The 20,861-nt window shown below is 46.4% G+C and overlaps 1 protein-coding gene across 7 annotated transcripts in view; it reads right to left on the bottom strand.

Moving 5' to 3' along the window:
• exoc6 (exocyst complex component 6) overlaps nt 1-20,861 on the bottom strand; it is a 45,245-nt gene that overhangs the window by 4,560 nt on the left and 19,824 nt on the right. For 2 of the 7 annotated variants that reach the window (XM_060037680.1, XM_060037682.1), the window contains exons 11-23: nt 20,700-20,746; nt 20,451-20,571; nt 17,976-18,047; nt 17,768-17,865; nt 17,216-17,321; nt 15,321-15,430; nt 14,137-14,248; nt 13,412-13,546; nt 13,035-13,214; nt 10,694-10,723; nt 6,728-6,869; nt 4,406-4,479; nt 1,577-1,689 (exon numbers count right to left, since the gene is read on the bottom strand). In XM_060037680.1, coding sequence (XP_059893663.1) covers nt 1,577-1,689; nt 4,406-4,479; nt 6,728-6,869; nt 10,694-10,723; nt 13,035-13,214; nt 13,412-13,546; nt 14,137-14,248; nt 15,321-15,430; nt 17,216-17,321; nt 17,768-17,865; nt 17,976-18,047; nt 20,451-20,571; nt 20,700-20,746 — 1,340 coding nt within the window. The remainder of the gene's footprint in view (nt 1-1,576; nt 1,690-4,405; nt 4,480-6,727; nt 6,870-10,693; nt 10,724-13,034; nt 13,215-13,411; nt 13,547-14,136; nt 14,249-15,320; nt 15,431-17,215; nt 17,322-17,767; nt 17,866-17,975; nt 18,048-20,450; nt 20,572-20,699; nt 20,747-20,861) is intronic. The other 5 variants (XM_060037685.1, XM_060037687.1, XM_060037684.1 and 2 more) reach the window with 3 other exon arrangements.

Consider the following 20,861-nt stretch of genomic DNA (forward strand, 5'->3'; position numbering starts at 1 on the left):
CAGACTAGCGCCACAAGACAAGCGCCACTCGATGTTAAAGGAGACATATTATGGTGGTTTCCCAACAAGTTAACATAGTATATGAGTTCCAGAAAACATGTTTTTCAAGCTGTTGCTGGAAATAGCTAATTCCCCTCTAATTCAGTCCCTTCAGAATGCGCTGGTTCTGGTGTCTGTAGCTTTAATGCAAATTAGCTGCTGCCCATTGACCAATGAGCTGTCAGAGTGAACAACAGCATGGAGCAGAAGTGATTTTTACCGTTTGCAGACTCCTGGAGCTCTATGTCTATATAATATAATATAATAATAATAATATTCTTATATAATATAGGTATTTCTATAATATTATATCAAATATCACGCCCTAAAGATATGTGCGCCTTGGATGATATTATGAATCATAAAGGCTGCCTCTGACGTCACTGGTACTTCGGCGGCAGTTCAGCTCCCGGAGAACACCCGCCGGAGCTGCCTGAGTCGAGGGGGCGCCGCCGAAGCTTTGGCAGAAGTCCGGCGGGGGGACATGGCGGCAGTCCGGCAGCTCCGGCGGAGAAGAGGGATTGAACTCCGGGAGCTGAGCGGCCGGGCTGCCGCCTAGCTCTCCCCCGCGGGAGCTGCTCGTCCGCTGGTCCCCAAAATCTTAGCTATGCTGTGATTGGAGGGGATTGGGGAAGTGGGAGGTAATATTCCAATGTGCCCCCTTCCTACGCAGGAGGGGGCACCGAAACTGACTCGCTTGTTACTAACTGTAGGCAGGGTACTTTCAGAAATGCATATCTCACTCAAAAAATCATGTACAGACTTTTTTAAATTTTTATACGTGTGGGAGCACCACAGACCCAAAACAACACCCCAAATCCCAGGAAGAGTGTTGTTTTCCTGATATGTCCCCTTGAGGGAGACTTATTGCATCTCGGGCAAGCGCAGACCGTACATGCTACTGTGTAGTTGGCAGTAGTCTTCGCAGTGTGTTTCAATGCAACTTTTGCATCTGGTGCGGGCCCCTTTAGGAAAAAGTTTTTAAATAATGTGCAACTCTCCAATATTATCGATTTGATCTTGTTTATTTAATGTCTTAAAGTGGCAATCTGGAAGAACCCTGTTTGATTGTCTGGGACTTAAACAAAACCTGTTACGCCGCTACGCACACAAGCCTGTTTGAGAGCGAGCCTGGGGGTCGGCTCCGCCCCTCTCCCCTCCACCACACCCCTCTAGCGACCTTCATAATAATGCAGATGTAAAGGCTCTCATCAGGCCAGCAGGCTCCTCCAAGCTGTGGTGGAGCCCTGACAGACATCCTTTACATGGAGATCTTTGGAGTTCCTCTCTAAGCAACGGGCTGATTTAAACTACATGTGTGCTGTTACCCTACAATATATTCCCATGCAATCCCCAGAAATCTGGCAGGCTTTTCATGTGCTGACAGCAGAGAAATGTAATGTATTGCATCAGTATCCTTGATACTAGAAGTATAGGGTGGTCCTATATATATCAGTGTCCATGAAAGACCAGGAATGAGGCGGCCGGTGTTGATTGAGTAACGGTGGTGTGAGCAGTCAAGCGGGGGGGGACTCACTTCTCCAGCAGGGCCAGCGCCGTGGTGGGGTTCACCCTCAGGTACTTGGAGGTGGGCTGCCCGTAGTCCGCCAGGTAGGTGGACCAGTCCCACACCATGAACAGATCCAGGAGCTGTCTCACACACACACACACACACACACACACACACACACACACACACACACACACACACACACACACACACACACACACACACACACACACACACACACACACACACACACACACACAATCAATGTCCATGTTTCTCCCATGCAGCAGGTAGGTCTGACTAGAATGCGGCGTGGCTTCCACTTAGAGCTGGCACCAGGCAGCCCGTAGCCCAAGGGGGCTGGGACCCAAACCCCCTCCATCAACAGAGAGAGCGCGAGACGCGACCCAACGTAGGGAGGATTAGAGTCTAGACCCCTAGAATGTAATCTGGGGGAGACTTCCAGGGCATGCAGGGTCCTGTTATCTCCACGCCATGAAAGAGGCTCGCAGCTTTTGTGACAGGGGCCGAGTGACAGATTGGAGAAAAGATGGGAGACGGCAGATCTAAACAGACAGTAAAACAAACAGAGAGGCTCCAACACACATGGAAACATTCTGGCTCAGCGAGAGCCAGAGAAACAGAGAGGGGAATGGGATCTGAACACGGCCAATAGCACAGGCAATAACAGATCAGTTTCATATATGAACCAACCAGGGGTTAGACATGGGTTCACTCTACTCCGCCTCGTGGATCACTCCCTCCAATGCACATCTTACATTCTACAGTGGCGGGAACATGTGGGGAACATTGAGGAGTTACAATTTGAGGGGAATTTGCCATAGCATCCATCTGACATCAGTGAGTGAATGTTTTGTGAGGATTTCTGTTTGAATTGACTGCATGCCCTCCTCTGGATGAGACAATTTAGATTTAGACCGCTCCCTAATCAGGTCTGACCAATCAGAGCATCTCTCCCCTGTGGCTGCGGGAATCCATCGCGCTGGTCAATATAAATCACATATGCCGTTATCAACTCAATGGTGGAAATAATGAAGGGAGGAGGCTGTATGCTCTGGGTTGTTGGTTTTCAAATTCTCTCTCTTTAGAACTCACATCTTTCCTACCTCAAGTTCAGGAATATTAAACATCCATTAAAAAGGGGATGCGATTCCTATGTCTATGTGTTAAGATAGGGCCAACAAACTCCCTTCATGGGAATTGTATGTGAATGCATTATGTTGAGAAGAGGAACGATGCATCATGGTACAGAAGTTCCTTTAGTAGGGTTGATTTGATAAACCCAGCGAACCAACTAATTAGGAGCTTCAGCTCTACAGAGTACTTATGACCACATTAAGGTGAAGGAAACTCAGCTCTACAGAGTTCTTATTGCCACATTAAGGTGAAGGAACCTCAACTCGACAGAGTACTTATGGCCACATTAAGGTGAAGGAACCTCAACTCTACAGAGTACTTAAGACCACATTAAGGTGAAGGAACCCCAGCTCCAAAGAGTTCGTATGGTCCACATTAGGGGGATCTCTGGCTAACCCCCACCTATTGATTTCTCCTGACCCCTTATTTATCCCAAGGCCGAGATTAACCGGTGAATGTTACGGCCCCACCAGAGGAAGCCTGTAAACATCCTGTGTTGGTGGGACTAACAATGCTCTATCTTTCATGGGATCCATTTTGTTCAGACACACACTCGAATGAATGCACACCTACTAACCCCAATAACCATGGGGGACCACGTTTTGGCATTAGTGTTTTTCACTAAGGTCTGACAATTGTTTAAAGATGATGTTCATGCAGATCTGTGGGCGTATTACAGTGAAACAACCTCTACGTGACCTGGACTTGTTGATACAGAACCAAACCCCAGGCTCAGCTTAGCAGGTCAACAGAACTTCAAGTCCCCATCAACACTTCACATACCAAGGCAGCAGCCATTAACCATTGAGCCACCAGGACGCTGTGTGTGTGTCTGTCTCTGTGTGTGTGTGTGTGTGTGTGTGTGTGTGTGTGTGTGTGTGTGTGTGTGTGTGTGTGTGTGTGTGTGTGTGTGTGTGTGTGTGTGTCTGTCTTTGTGTATGTGTGTGTGCGCGCTTCAGAAGGAGCGGGGGAGAGAAGGAGAGGAGTGTGCAACGTTAGGTGAGTGGGGAGATAGCAGCCGCAGCCATTCGTTCTGGAAGGTCCTGGAGGGCAAGTGGGAAGGGAGACGTTAAGGAGAGGGGAAAGGTGAAAAGGTGCAAGTGAGGGTTTTGGGATCTGAACGAGAGTGGGAGAGTCAGGACTGAATCTCAGGCCTAGGGTCTAGGGTCTAGGGTGAGGGTGTAGAGACTAGGATGAGGGTTTAGAGGCTAGGTTGAGGGTTTAGAAACTAAGGTGAGGGTTAAGAGATATTGAACGAGGGGGAGAGCCAGGACTGATTGTCAGGCCTAGTTCACACGCTCTCTTAAAGCTGGGGTAGGCAAAATATTTTCGAAGCATTTTTGTTGTCATATTTGTTGAGATTCTGTTTATATTCCGACAGCAATGCATGCATGAAATGCTAAGACAAAAACAGAAACATCGGGTATCCGTGACTGTCAAAGGACTGTGTAACAAGCCTGTACCAATCTGATGGCCTACTCGTCTGTCTACCTAGCTACCCGTCTGTCTACCTAGCGACCCGACTGCCAGCGGAGACTCGTTACCTATCACCGGAGTCTTCCACAAGGCTAGCAGCCTTCAATGCTGCAGTCAATGACATTCAGGACACCCAGATGAAGAGATCGTGGTGTCATGTTGCCTGGAAGCAAGCCAAATGTCGTAAAGTATGGCTGATAAGAGATGAGAAGGAGCCATTACCTGTCTCAGGTCAATAAAGGCCAGTTGGAGAGTGTCTCCTTGGAAACCAGGGACCGGCTCCGAGCTCGCAAACACTGCAAAACAAACACAAAACACCACACCTTTACTAAACGTTCAATTAGCATGGAAGACAATATACTACTGCTACTGCTGCTAACATATTTTCCCTGCAGTGCGGAGGGATTCATATGAAACTTAATTCCCATTCAAAAACTGTTTGAGTTAGATTGTAATATACATTTTAGAAATATTACAGGCACCCTTATCCATTTGGAACTTGTTACAATATCAGCAAACCTTTTATTCAGAACACGAAATATAGAAAAATGGAGCAAATTTGTCCTGAAAATCAATTGTTCTTTATATATACTATTCAATATATATAAAGCAAATGAGGGAAAAAGTACTACAATCTATATGATTCTGTTACTACTGCTTCAACATATTAGGGTACAAAGCTGTAACAATTTTAAAGTTCCAACACACAGAACGCTAAAACAAACCCCACTAAGCTTCCTTGGGATAATCATCCCTCTATTGAACTCCAGCTGACCCAGCACACTTACACATGAACACACGTGCACCCGCATACCAGTATCTCCTGCCTGCAGAGAGCTTCAGGGAGGATCACCAAGGAGGCGTTCACAGACATGCACCAACCACATGCCTGCTATTGAGACATATCTTTCTGCTTGAGACGCCGTACAATGGAAAATTGGCTTTTCATAAGAATTGACACTGCCAACTATTCAGCAGTGGTATGCTCAACATTTCTACATGTCATTTCATGTTCTCTGCTTGCCCTCGCTGAAAGCCTGCCACAAGCTAACAGACACAAGCTGACAACTGCAAGCTTGCAGTGATAACACTGCTAGCCAGCAGTGCCAGCCAGCAGTGCCAGCCAGCAGTGCACCTGTCGCTTCCCCAAGTCCTGAAGGCTATGTATTCAGGATGGATACACTTGTAACAGAGGCTGTCTAGTAAGGAGAATCCATCCATCATATTACACCTTTAATGGTAGTGAAGTAGCTCTCCGTCTTTAACGAAGCACTCATTCTCAGGCTTGTAGATATCTTGATGATATCTTGATAACATCAATAGATCTTCTATTGAACCCAAACACCACCATGCTAACAAGGACGAGTTGGATTATCACCAACGACCCGGTGTCCTTCCTGTGTGAAATCTGTTCAACCGGCCCAGACTGGTGAGACAAACATCTGCACTAGCTGGAGTCATCAGGACTCATTCTTTATATCACCAGCAGCTCAGATAATTTGCAATGTTAATTCCAAACAAACTTTAATTCTATTCTGAAATATTTGACCGCAACTAACGGGGAAAAGATGACTTTTTTTTCACATTAAACCACGCTGCATCATTGCTTCTTAGCTGTTGACAACCCCAGAGTGAAGTCACCCAGAGTATTCCTTGTGTGGGCCAACATGATGATACATTAGTTTGAGAGGGTCGGTCCGTCTGTCTGTCACAGCAGCTCTTCACATACCAGAAGAGGTTCACCCAGAAGTCATTGGCCGACGTTGTGTCATGCAATACGTCAAACATAAGATGGAACCACTTTAAACCAGGCCTGTGTGTGTGTGTGTGTGTGTGTGTGTGTGTGTGTGTGTGTGTGTGTGTGTGTGTGTGTGTGTGTGTGTGTGTGTGTGTGTGTGTGTGTGTGTGTGTGTGTGTGTGTGTGTGTGTGTGTGTGTGAGAGCCGGTGAGTCATAGGGTAAGATAGAAGACAGGGAAACGGTTGAGGTTCAGACTTTCCTAAAGTGTAAGTGAATCCCCTTTTCCCCGTTGCACTACAACATCAAAATGGATTTTCTCCGAAGAGTAGGCAGTGTAATCCCAATGGTAACAACCCACGCCCATGTTGAGATACTGTTTTAAGCGAGTGCACATCATTGGTTCTAATGAGAGACGTGCAGCAAATGGACGCCACCTGAGGCCGGAGCAGAGGACAACCTTCACCATCTATTCGGCTGACCAGAAAAACATTGGATTTTAAACCAGCCTTTTTTGCATTATGCTATTATTTATAAAAATAAATACAAGTAAACTGTTTTTTTTAATATAAATAACAAAGTAGTTATTTATATATATAACTTTTGAATCAGCAAACACATTCATCTGGGTCATTCATTCGGTGGAAGTTGCTTTACGTTGATCTCCATTGGTACCTGCCTTCAGTTTGAACCACTAGTCAGCATGAGATTCACCTACATTCTCTTATCCTGTTCAAGTCCTAGCCACACTATGTTGACTCGTGCCTCCAGGTGGACGTGGAGATGCACCACGCGCAGACGCACTCACGTTCACACTGGATGACGTCCAGGTTGAACTGCTGGACGGCTCCCATGCTGATCTGCTTCAGCTCGCTGTCCATCAACATCTGCAGCAGCGAGGTGGACAGGTGCTTGCAGGCGGACATGCAGGCGGTCTGGGCCACCTTACCCTGGGGGGGGGGGGGGGGGGGGGAGCAGCAGGGAGCAGGGAGGGACAAGGAGCAGGGAGTTTAGAAACAGGCAGGTGAAGCACAGCGGGAACACGGAGAGCAGCAATTTCTTCAGATTAAAAAAAATCAGATTATGAATTTTTCTTTTTCACTGGAAGTAATCCCTATCCTTTGAATTACACTGGAAACTATAATCAAAAGGTTTCAATATACCGTATTTTTTTTTAATAAAGCGACATCTACAAGATGCAGGCGTGGTAAAATGGGGTTGCATGTTCCAAATTCCCTCTAATAAGATGCTCCGTAGTATAAATCGTATCTTTTTAAACATCTTGGCCCACAACCCGAAGACTTGTTGCCCGAATGCTGGTGTGAAAAAGTCACCAAATTGTTTAAATAGTTCAATGTTGCTTTATTCACAGAAAATACGGTATCAGGCGACATTACATCAGAAACAAGCAAGTCTGTTTAGTATTTCAGAAAAAATAGACGTTAGATATTCTAAGAAATACAAAACCCTGCACAAACACAGAAGTGTGAATGTGTGTTTTAGTGTTAAACTTCCCCTTCCAGGGTCTGCGGTCACAGGGTGACAAGCTCAGGATGGGCTGCTGTAAGTCAGACGCCCCGATGGTCCACATCAGAGGAATACGTGATCCCACTACAGGGCCCAGAGCCTTTTACACCCTCCTCCTGCACTACACACACACGTTCAGACTTCCAGGCTTGACCCAAGGCCCATCCCCTCCAGAGCATGCTGCAGTGGCCTCAGCGTGGAGCTCACTTCAGGGAGATCATCGTGTGAGCATGTGAGGTGAGTGGTATGCAGTAGTAGTACTCATGTTAAGTTGGACTTGCAACAGAAACACAGACAGAGATCACCACTGACAACATTGAGACCAAGACGTGCAGAAACGGTCAAATCCGGGCATGATATGGTAGACAATATATTACAACCCAAACTCTGTTGGTAATTCATATTTGTGAAAGGTGTGTGGAGGTAAAAGGTGGACAGAGGTGAATCTGATAAGATGAGGGTTAACAAAGAAATTATGATTCACCAGGCACAGAACCAGTTCTAGAGTTGTTGAATACACCTTAATATAAACCTCTCAACAAACCCAGCCAATGGAAACATGGACAGGAGGCCAGACAGACGGTCATCGTTCAACCGAAGATAAGACTTCTCTTTAAAGGTGTCCTCTAAACGGGATCTAGGTGAATATCGCTGACCCTGCTGCAGATATTCACCTAGATCCCTGGAGCCTTTAAAGTTATCCTCTATTCTAGAGCACGTTTCTGCATAGTGTAGCTTTAAGATGTATATTTTTCCTATGTTTGACTTTGGTAGTTTTACCATCTTCTTTAACACGTGGTTTACATGTAAAGGCAAGATTAATCTGGTTTGTAAGTAGTAAGTACTAATGTTGGAAAAATCAATAATAATAACAAAGAACGGTCAGAAAAGCAAAAGGAACAATACAATATAAATAAATATAATATCGGCAAGGTGAATATTTCAACTCCCAATCATAAAAATCTACATTCCATTTAACAAGTGGAATCCATTCAAATCAAAGTCAGCAATAACTTCAAGTGCCGTGTTGTACCAACAACAGAGGAGTGTAGTTCAACTTCTGACCAACAGATCTGGCCTCAGGCCTTTACATGGGGCCTGAATAGACGGTGGGCCTGGTCTACACCCATCCCTGGTACACACCTACGGCCACATGGAAGCAATGGAATAAAAATCCACCAACTCCACCAAATCCACCAAAAATTGTATGCACTCATAAAATCACTGTCAAAATCAGAGATTTTTAATCAAAGTTGTCATATGGCATTGATAGTTGATAGTACTATTCCTAAACCCTAACACTAAAACCTTGTTCAGCATAGTTCATATAATATAATACATTTAATTTAGAGGCGCCTTTCAAGACACCCATATACAATATAACACTCCTAATAACACATAATATAGGTAAATAAGCAGCCACCTTGAGTTACATCAAGCACAAATCTCATTTATTTTATTATTGCACCTTTACTGATTTTAGATTTTTAACTAACACATATCAGACCGTTGCGGAACAGTCCGGAGGAAGGTCACATGGAGTTGAGGAGTGGGAGGTGAACGGCGACAGGTTTGAACCATGAGGGCCGGGATTACGTTTAGTTCACAACCAGCAGAACCAGCTCACGCACGGAGACGATCAACCGGGGTTTAACATTTCATCTCATCAGCCAACTAAATCGGCAACGACTGTGTGGAGGACGGCTGGTTTTAGCAGCCTCACCTGGCCGAGTCTGACTGGACTCTTGGGCTTGGTGAGGCTGCGCACCTGCTGCACATTGAGTAAGTGTGCTAACCCTAACCAGCCATCAGCACATACACTCAGGGATATCTCCTGGATGGCAGCGGAGCACCCGTGTCATGTTCATCATCATCTGTTTGGAGAAGCACAGAAAAGTCACCAGGGTGGAGTGTGGCAATGGACTTTGCTACAATGGCCATCCAGGAGATCTCTCCCCGACTGCGTGTGGGGATGGTTTGTGTAACCTGTGCACACCAATTACTCGATGGTGTGCAGCCTCAGAGTCTAATCAGCCTCGGCCTGGTAAGGCTGATTAAACCAGCCATCACCCACATACTGCATGCGAGTGCTTCTACACCAATGATTTGATTTACTTTATCATTTGAAGCCACTATCAGCAGACCACTGAAGCGCGGGCCACCGGGGAAGGAAGTATTGGTAAGTAAACCATTTCATTAGTGACATGAAGTGTTGTCAATCTCAGTCCAGAAAGTGCATTGTGGGTTCCAATGATTAGGTGGTGTTCAACCAGGGAGGGCTGGTTTTCATCAAACACACAGAAAAAAATACTTTTCCTTAGTAGACAACACTCTCTAAACACAGCATCACCTCATCAGCCAGTAACTCATGGACTGGACAGGTGAAGGACCAACAGTCCGTTTGTACGCAGCATCATGTGTCCATCAGCCACTGAATCCACAATCTAAAAAATGTTCTGTGACTCAGGAGCTGTGTTCGAAATCGTTCCCTATCACGGATATAGTGCACGATATAGGGTGCTCGCCATTTTGTAGTGGTGTTCCAATTCTCAGTGGTTGATTTCATGCACTATATAGTGCACTTAAAATACCCAAAATTTGAGTGTACATACGATGTTCCCTACATGTTACTCTCGTATGCATTTTATCCCGTACGCAAATGACGTTTAGAAATGTTCAGCGTAGTGTCCGAATTCTCGTTTGTTCGTTCCCTATATAGTGCACTATATCATGAACACTATGCAGGGAATAGTGAGTGAGTGAATAGGGAACGATTTCGAACACAGCTAGGGTCCTGTCAGCATGGCGAGCTGAGCTGATTGGGCAAGGCTGCTACCCATCATGCATCTGGGTGGACCTTTCCACATGTGATGTCACTTGAGGGTATATAATGAAAGGGCTTAATGGCCAACCAACATCTCACCTTCCGGTAGGACTGGGGTCCTCTAAGGTAATCTAGAGTCTATGGAATCTGCTACCGAACAAGTTTGGTAAAAAAACATCCAGAAGTATTGCATCAGGAATCTACAACAGAGCGCAACGTGGCTTTTTGAACGTGTATCTGCTCCTGATTGGTCCAGGCAAAGACCCCCCCGCCTACCCTCCGAGCAGCGTCCTGAGACGGACGCCTGAGTGATGGAGTGAGACGGAGTTCAGGATGACGGTCTAGAGGACTAGGGCGGTAGAAGCATGCTCCCTGGGTCTGAGTGGGCAGTAGCAGCGTGACGAGGCCAGGCAGGGTACTCACCGACATAGACGCATGGTCATTGTTGTTACTCTGGACAGGGACACCCCCCACACAACCAATACAAACACAACACAAGATCCAAGGGGGGAGGGAGGAGGAGGAGGAGAAGAAGAAAACAAGTGTGGAAATAAATAGACAAGAGGATGTAATATTCAGGTCTGTCATGCATAGCTAGGAATCCATCGTTTAGTAAATCAAATGAGAAATCATAACAGAAATCAAGAAAAAGCAGCGCTTGTTGCTAATGGAGTTGCAAAATCATTTGTATAGATCTTAAGAAGAAAACAATCTCACCGCGGGGGCGGTAATATACATGTAATGTTCATGACCGGTTCAAAATGGTGCCAAATGACGTGGGCACTTTGAGCCAATCAGAGCCATCGGTTTGGATAAGCTTACGTGGCTACGGTTTGATTGGACGGTTTGGTTAGTGTTTAGCAAAGGATAAAAACAGGAGAAGGTGGGGTAGGAACAGCTGGAAACATTACAGAAGGCATGCATTTTGTTTGGGAGCAGGGTCGAGGCGATTGGCTCTGCCTAAGCATGCTCCTCTCTCCGACCCTATCTCTCATGTCCCGATCACATCCAACACACTGACCACCGCCGGTCCAGACGCCTCTAGGAGTACCAGCCAATACTCTCCTGCTCCGAGTGCCTCATCAATGGGTTGTGTTCTTTTCATGGACTTGTTCAGAAACTCTGTGGCAGTTTGCTTTGTGATTCAGGTCTAGATTATTCTCATTATTATCTACCCTTAAAGGAGACATATTATGTCGTTTTCACAACAAGTAAACATAGTATTTGAGTTCCAGAAACATGTTTTTGAAGCTGTTTGCTGGAAATAGCATTTAGGAAAAATGATCTTGCCTACCGCTATTCCCCTCTGTTTCAGTCCCTTCAAAATGCGCTGTATCTGGTGTCTGTAGCTTTAATGCAAATGAGCTGCTGCCCATTGACCAATGAGCTGTCAGACTGAACCACAGCATGGAAGAGAAGGGATTGTTGCCGTTTGCGGACCCCTGGAGCTCTATATCTATATAATATAAGATAATAATAATATTATATTTGGGTGTATAATATTATATCTAATATCACGGCCAAAAGCTATGTGCGCCTCGGATGATATTATGAATCATAAAGACTGCGTCTGACGTCTCTGGCACTTTCACAACAAGTAAAGACTCGTAGTGGGGGATATCTCGGCCATGGTTGAGAAGAATTGGGGGCAAGGAACTTTGGCCTTGACTCTCCGAAGTCCATGAACCGCGACATGGAGGAGAAAGGGATTGTACTCCGGGAGCTGAGATGCCGAACTGCTGCCAGGCTCCCCGCGCCGGAGCTGCCGGACTGCCGCCGAAGCTTCAGCGGCGCGGCCGCCGTCAAAGCCGTCCGTCCGGCCGCCGCCGAAGTTTCGGCCGCAGTCCGGTAGCTCCGGCGGTGTACTCCGGGAGCTGAAAAGTCTGGCGGGGGTAGCTCGGCGGCAGTCCGGCAGCTCAGCTCCGAGAGTACAATCCCTTACTTCTCCATGTCTCCTGCTACGGACAGCCGCGGCCCGGCAGCTCCGGCGGCCACCGGCAGAGAAAGGGATCGTACTCCCGGAGGTGAGCTGCCGCCGAGTTCCCCCCGCCGGAGCCGCTCGTCCGCTGGTCCACAAAATCTTAGCTATGCCGTGATTGGAGGGGGGTGGGGAAGTGGGAGGTAATATTCAACTGTGCCCCCTTCCTACGTAGGAGGGGGCGCCGAAACTGACTCGCTCTTTTGGTAACTGTCGGCGGGGTACTTCAGAAATGCATATCTCACTCAAAAGATCATGTACAGACTTTTTTTCAAAGTTTGTATGCGTGTGGAAGCACCAGAGACCCAAAACAACACCCCAAATCCCAGGAAAAGTGTTGTTTTCATAATATGTCCCCTTTAAAATAAAATTATCATCTACCCTTAAATGGGATCTACAATTGAAACATATTGCAATTAACTTACACAACTATTAAACTGTTGATTATAATAGGAATACAAAATGACCATAACCAATATCTATAGAGCTACGTATCTTTTATCGACCACATAAGAAACAGAAGTTATACGCAAGTTAGGTTTCTTTATGATCAGCAACTGGAGAGTGAAAGTGAACAGATTGTTTCCAAAGATAAATGCATCATTAAGAGGAGAATCTTTAAATGAGCCATATCTCAAACAAGTTCCTATCCATCATTCTTGTCTGCGGCCGTTAAACCCGTGTTTCCAGTTTGGGAGCCACAGTCAGTAGCACCATCTGGAGGAAACAGCACAGCGGGCCACGGTGTTGGACCACGTGTCATCCACAAGAGGAGGGCTGACCTACCGGCAGATGGGTGAACACCTGGAAGGTGGAGCGCAGGAAGTTGATGAGGTCCATGAGGTAGCCGGAGGCGCGGCCGTCGGACTCGGCCATGCACCACTCGTAGTCCGCCAGCTGGATGAACTCGTCGATCTTCTGGTTCAGCTTGGTGTAGATCTCCCCCTCGGCGGCGTGGCGCGCGTCCTGCGGCCACAAACAGAGGCTCAGACCCACAGTCCTACACGGGCCACAGGCACAGGCACGAACCTGCTGGGGCCCGAAGGAGAACGACCCGGAGTCGTGCTGGGTGAGTCATCGGGGGCTGAGAGAACAGGGACGCTCCACTGGCCGCTCGCGGATGTGCTCAGCCTGCTAGCCTCAATGCGTGGGGAGAGTGGTACCTTGAAGGTGGACAGGCCGTACAGCCGGGTGGTGTGCACGGCCTCTGGGGACACTGTGGTGATGTTGGTGATGAAGTCCTCCAGGTACCTGCATGCTTGCTCCAGGTGGGTGGTGTTGATGATGATCTGGACCAGCTGAGACATGGTGGAGGGGAGGAGGTGAGGACACCGCACACATTCAAGGTCTTCAACACATCAGTAGTTACCAACCATCCAGAGGCGGCAACATCTCAATAAAGTGTTTTGTTATTTTACGTTGATAGCCTTCTCTAGCAGAAAGCCGTCTAGGTCATTCATGGCCTTATCTGGACACTGGAGAAGAGAGGCTGATATTAATCTATATTAACTCCACATGTTATTTTATGACTTAGTAGGAGATGAATTGATATTGAATGATCATTTGGGATCCGTCTCAGAGGTAAAGTGTTTAGAGGACAGAAGGCATGTTGCTCGGTGTTGTAGCCCAGGCTCTGACGATGGATCATTCCTATTGTTTCATTTTCTCCACGTGGAGAAGCGCCACCAAACCGCTCATGGCTAGAAGCACTAGATCTAGCACATCTGTGTCATGTTTTAAATGCGTCATGTTTTCAGCTTTTCACTAAATTCATAATAAATAAACAAATGAATACAAATGAATAGAAGGAGTAAGGATGAATGCTAACCAAAGGACAGCAAGGTCAGACCAGTGTTTGTTGGCAGAAGGAGGCGTGGGGGTGTCCTACCTCAGTCAGTCCGATGTGCGGTTTCTTAATGAGGTTCTGCAAACAGCCACTGAGGGTTCTGGTCAGCAACAGATTGGTAGACTTCCGTAGCATGTCATCTATCTCCGTAGAGCTGAACGGGAGGAGAAAGGTTGAATACAAACGTGTATAAGCCTCCCAGACGTTTAAACCAGGTTCAGTAAGGACGCTGTTGTAAACCTATGTGTGAGCGTACGGGATCTCCTCCCCAGCCGGTTGTAAACGTATAGAAAGCATCAACGTAAACATCTCTTGTGCAACTGTTCTTTGCGTCGCCATCTCACCGAGAGTCAAAAGGCTTGTGTACGCAGGGCCGTTGAGAAGGGAGTTCCAGTCTATTTTCTGAAGGAGACACTTACTCTTTGGACGTGCTACATGCTAAATTCTCTCTTGCACACCTTTGCATATGGCTGTGAAAGTAAATATGCTGAATCATCACACCCCCAGATGTTTAACATCTGCTTCTTCTGTTCAGTGAGCGCCCACAGAATGTTGTGACCACATGCGATGTATGTCGATGTGGGCAGCGTATGCGGGAGGGTATAAGCATAAGGCCTGCATGCACGCCTTTGCATAAGTATATGGCCACAGGTTTTCCTGAGCCGCGTTTCAACCAGAGTGATCCAGAACTTTTAGACCCAGGAGCTGCACTCCAAGGGATTAAAGGGTCCCCCAGCCCCTTGTTGTTTGCTGCGTTTCAACCACGCTCTAAAGAAGGTGGGGCAAATAATGGTCCTTCACATCAGGCACTGGACAACTAAAGGACATGACAAAGCCGGAAATACTGATAGAAAAATCGGACCAATAAAATCATTTCGATTTAACCCTCAACCTTGTATAGCCAGTGAATATGAGCGTATACTCAAGTTGGTATCCAAAAGCAAATTTTTAAAACTGTAAAAATTCCCACCATTAGCTATCAAAAGGCACCTATATTCACGTACCGCAGAAGAAGGAAACGTCGGCTTGTAGCACTGACTGCTATCGAGATGAATGATCGATACGTATAACAGACAGCGATCATGATATATTCAGAGCCTTGAACACAAGTAGTCAAGGGAGTGATTGCTCCTGTTTGCTTGCGTATGCATCTGTGCCCATGCGTTCCTGTGCCCTGTGGTCACACACACACACACACACACACACACACACACCGTGTGTCCTACCTGCGATGCAGCGATTCAGAGAACTTAAGGCTGGCGTAGATGAACTCCTTGACCTGGGTGTAGATCTGAGGCACAGACTGAGACATGGGCAGCTTCTTAGGAAAGTCCTGCTGTAAAAACACACACACACACACACACACACACACACACACACACACACACACACACACACACACACACACACACACACACACACACACACACACACACACACACACACACACACACACACACACACACAGGTTGTACTTAACATGTTTTGCTTGTGGCTTCATCACGGTAATGTTTGTGCCAGTGCAAGGCCCATGGATAACGTCAAACTATTGAATTCATGTATTTAAAGTGTTAATATATATAAAGTATATCAGTCTTTCAGAATGGTCTGAAGTTCATCTCACTGATTAGACCGCAGTATATATTATATTATAATATATTCTTCGATATCGATTTATCTTTATAACCATCATCAACTCTACACTCTACCGGGGATCGCACCAGCCACCTTCAGGTTAAACAGCCAACCCGCTCTACCTCCGGAGCTACTGTCGCCCCGTAATGGTTTGTCAACACCTTCAGCCGTTCATGACTTCATGGCAGTGCGGCGTTTAAAAGAGGTGTGGAATTGAACACATGAAGGGGATAAGGACAGCAAAGTAAAATCAGTAACCCTAGTAATGAACGCCCCTGTTCCCCGTCTCCTAACTCCTCACTCTGTGTCTTTCTTTACACAAGGCATTTAGAAACTAGGGCTTTCTATTCATCTGTTCCACGTGAATCTGCAACCTATTGTATACGATGAGTTAATATTGTAACTACTGAGAACTACCGTCAAACAGGTGAGGACTCTACCAATGTACCGGTGACCCCCTTACCCCGTGACAACGCTGAATAAAACAAGTGTTTACCCTTAACTCTCATCAGAGGGAGGGGAACAAATGTATTTATTTATTTTTTCGGTTGTGTATAGTATTAATTCCTTATTACTGCTATTGCTGAGACTATAATGACCTGGTCCAATTGTTAACTAACTTTAGTTAAAACCGATTTGGATAAAGCCTACGCTGGGTCAGCCTTAGGGACTGCCGGGGTCCCCAGCAGAAGGACCACCCATCAACAGGGGGTCAAGCCTCTGATCCATACCTCACAGGCTGATGGCTAAGGACCTTTCAATCAGCAGCCATATCTTTCTTAGCCATGTATTAGCCGTGCGATAAATCAAATGGGTTAATAGCGGTCAGCTGCGGTTATTGAAAGAGTACGACAGAATTTATAGAGCAGCAGAATACTTCACTACGTGAAGACTCACACTGAGTCGCACTTCCTGATTGTTTGTGGACCTGTATGCTCTCCATATAGGTCTCTGTTCAGAGAGCATAGGTCTGTATGCCTGTATGCTCTCTGAATAGACCTATGCGCTCTATTCAGAGAGCATAGGTCCTGTATAGGTCTCTATACAGAGAGCATAGGTCTCATAGGTCTTTATACAGAGAGCGTAGGTCCTGTGTAGGTCTGTATATGGAGAGGCCCTGGATACTAAGAACTATCGCGTTGTATTTCTACATAATACACTCCCTTAAAATGCATCAAAAGCACGTTTCTGGTGGGAATGACTGCACTCGGCTGCCTCTTGGTTGCCCGATGTTAACTACGCGCTGGCAAGCTTCAGCATCTGTCCTCTCTTTGGCGTACGTCCATAGTCACCCAAAGTTGAGTCAGAAAAGTTACATTCGCCGAAATGCTAGTTGTTTGCATCCCTGCTCTCTCTGTGTGTGTGTGTGTGTGTGTGTGTGTGTGTGTGTGTGTGTGTGTGTGTGTGTGTGTGTGTGTGTGTGTGTGTGTGTGTGTGTGTGTGTGTGTGTGTGTCTTTTGGTGACAAAGACATTGAGACTGCCAACCTTTTCTATTTCTGCGTCGTGAAAAGGGAAGCGGCTGACGACCAGCTTGTACTCCTCCTCCGTCTCCACGGGGATGGGGCTGTAGTTGTCCAGCTCGAAGATCTCTCTGAGGGGGACCGGCCATGTACACAGAGACGCTTAGAGCAGAACGAGGGTTCAACCGGACTATTCTATCTATAGTACTAAGTTGTGTAGCCTCTTATCCTAGCTATCTCTGTTGTAGACGGGGAATGGGTTACTCACCCTAGAGATTGTTAGTGCTTGCCACTTGTTTCTATGTACATCTTTACTGTACAGAAAGCAATATATTGTTGTTTCTCTTTATTCTGACTAATGCACGTTTTGGATAAAAGCGACTGCTGAATGCTCTAAATGTAAAATGTAAATGTATTGTGTCGAAACACACACATTTATATAACTGTATTAATGTCCACATCCATAAACGGGACATTAATATGAGAAGAACAAATTGAACAAACATGAACAAATTCAATAACCCAGTAGAATGTACAGGGTTATCCTGACCCCGGCCCACCTCCACCCAGAACTCACCGGAACACCAGGGACCACTTCTTCAGCAGGGTCTCGTTGTACTGGTCTCTGATCTCAAACAGCAGGTCAAAGAGGCGGTTCACAGGGAAGCCGTAGCCCTGGAAACACACAGCTTTCATTGTAATGTGTTGTAGCTCCTCTTTATGAGCTGCAGCCACCTGTGTGACTTGGTTTGTACTCTATACATTCATATTGCTGCCTTGCTCACCTGCAGAGTGTCTGCAAAGATCACAATGAGGTTCTTCAGCTCCAGCACCAGGTCTGGGTCGTCACAGTAGGACTGGAGAGAAAATCAGTGTTAATACCATTAATCTAGCTTCATTACAGTTCAGTAGGACTGGAGAGAAAATCAGTGTTAATACCATTAATCTTGCTTCATTACAGTTCAGTAGGACTGGAGAGAAAATCTGTGTTAATACCATTCATCTAGCTTCATTAGAGTTCATAAGGCAGTGTCACACACACACACACACACACACACACACACACACACACACACACACACACACACACACACACACACACACACACACACACACACACACACACACACACACACACACACACACACACACACACACACCCTCCCCTCCTCCCCCCCCCACCCTAGGTGAAAGGGGTTTAAGCGGGGTCTGAGTGCCTGTGGCCCTGCAGAGCATTGAGGGGATAAGCCCTATTATGCTTTGCTTTGTCATTAAGATGGCGACGGCTTCTCCTCACACCATGGACCCACTGCCGGAGCTCGGGTTGAGCGGTGTGCCTAGCATTCTTACTACGTCGTATAGGAGCAATGTTAAATTGCTATTTTCATAATTAGCATATCCATATTTGTAATTAAAGAATTAGGTGAGTGCTGCGCGCAGTGCTTAACTATTGCTCTTCTTAGGCTTTCTTCTTTCTTTCGTTCTTTATTATTCTCTACACATTTTGAGACCCTACTCCTTCCACGATTTGTCATCTAGAGACTCCATTCCATTTTAAAATGTTCATGTTAGCTTTTTTTTTTGCTTTTTTAAGCTATTTTTAAAACATTATTTTTTACATTATTTTGTCTGTGGGAACCCCGGTTTATATGGCTAGAGACAAGGTGCTTGCTAAATATCTGTTGTACTTCCGGTAGAAGCTAAATGCTAAAAAAAAATGCTTCAACTCAAATGTATTCAAATTGTATTTTTCAACAATTTAACATCTTTTTAAATTCTGTGCATGTTTACATTGTTTGCGTACTACAGCACGCACCGCATTTTCTGCAGGACACACATTTTGTAGTTTAATTATTTGTTCAGTTGTTTGCTTTCTGCACGCATTAGTTGTTGTAACCCTGAACGCTGCTGACTCAGGTCCTGGCTCTGGGAGCATCATGGTGCTCAGGGGAGATGTGCTCCACAAACAGGAGTGATGGGGGTTCTCTGGGGAGCCGGTGGACACTGACAGGGCTGGGAGCTGAGGTCAACTGGGAGGTTGAGGCCGGGCCTTTGTGAAACACCTTACCCCAGGCTGTGCAACTGTCTGGGGGCTGTTAGCATAATCCCTGGTCTGATTAACAACTGACTGGAGCCCAGTGGTGAGGAATATGCAGGCTTAATCTGCTGTTATTGTTGCAATCTGTCCCTCATTAAGACCCACTGACCTTTTGCTTGTCCTCAATGTGTGCCGAGTGTGTGTGTGTGTGTGTGTGTGTGTGTGTGTGTGTGTGTGTGTGTGTGTGTGTGTGTGTGTGTGTGTGTGTGTGTGTGTGTGTGTGTGTGTGTGTGTGTTGAGAGAGTGTGTGTGTGTGTGTGTGTGTTGAGAGAGAGTGTGTGTGTGTGTGTGTGTGTGTGTGTGTGCGTGTGTGTGTGTGAGCTCTGAATGTGGTCTCCTTTCTAACTGTTCCTGTGAATGGAGGCTGGTTACCATAGGCTAAACAGAGGCTCACCAGAGCCCCATTATCTTAATGAACTGAGAGCAGTCTCTCTGCCATTTGCATTCAATCACACTGGCCCTCGGGCCGGTCTCCAGCTATAGTCGTACTAGAGGTTTGTTTTCCATGTCTTCGTAGCGTGATGTACTTCGGTGGTGGTCAGGACCCAGGGCTGGACTGGGCTGAATCCCCACCCTGCATACATTAACTACCCCTGACGTTACGCCCTGGGGGGGCCTGAATACCACATATACCAGCCATCATTACATATCAGTTACTTTGAATGATTTAAGTGGTGTTTTTTTTTATTGACCTATTCTACTGTTATCAAAGTACTCTTCAAATCCATGTTGGATTTGTAAAACATCGATTAGGCACTGTTCAAAACAACCAAATGACCAAGCAGAATCAATGATTCCACAATGCTGTGGGGCATGGCGAGTCTCATCATAAAACACCCTTGTTAGATCTTCATCCTGATTGGTCTAGGTGTGCATCACTATTCAATAACGGACACCTCTGCTGTCTAACAACTCAAAATGAATAAACTTGTCAGGGTTTATTCCTCACGGATTGCTGTCCCATGCACCCTGCTGTAGCATGTGTATGGGGGTGTGTGTCCGGGCTGCTTACAGAGTGTGTGCTGTAGGATGTGTATGGGGGTGTGTGTCCGGGCTGCTTACAGAGTGTGTGCTGTAGGATGTGTATGGGGGTGTGTGTCCGGGCTGCTTACAGAGTGTGTGCTGTAGGATGTGTATGGGGGTGTGTGTCCGGGCTGCTTACAGAGTGTGTTCGCAGCACAGCGATGATCTTCGACAGAGCCATGTTCCACAGCTCCTCTGTGAAGGCCCGGGTCACCAGCCCCTGTGTGGCGTGGAGGATGTGGTCTTCAACCACGAAGAACCTGACACACACACGCACACGTACAGACAGACAGACAGACAGACAGACACCAGAGAGGGCCGGAGGTCAGACTACAACTCTACTGAATGAATAAATGTAGAGATACATAGGAGCAGGGAACCAGCTTACCCTACAATCTGGTTAAAGTATCTCCGGTAGCCCTCCACCGTCTCATGCTGGAAACACACACACACACACACACACACACACACACACACACACACACACACACACACACACACACACACACACACACACACACACACACACACACACACACACACACACACA

Source organism: Gadus macrocephalus, chromosome 18 (assembly GCF_031168955.1).
Source record: "Gadus macrocephalus chromosome 18, ASM3116895v1".
Lineage (NCBI taxonomy): Eukaryota > Metazoa > Chordata > Actinopteri > Gadiformes > Gadidae > Gadus > Gadus macrocephalus.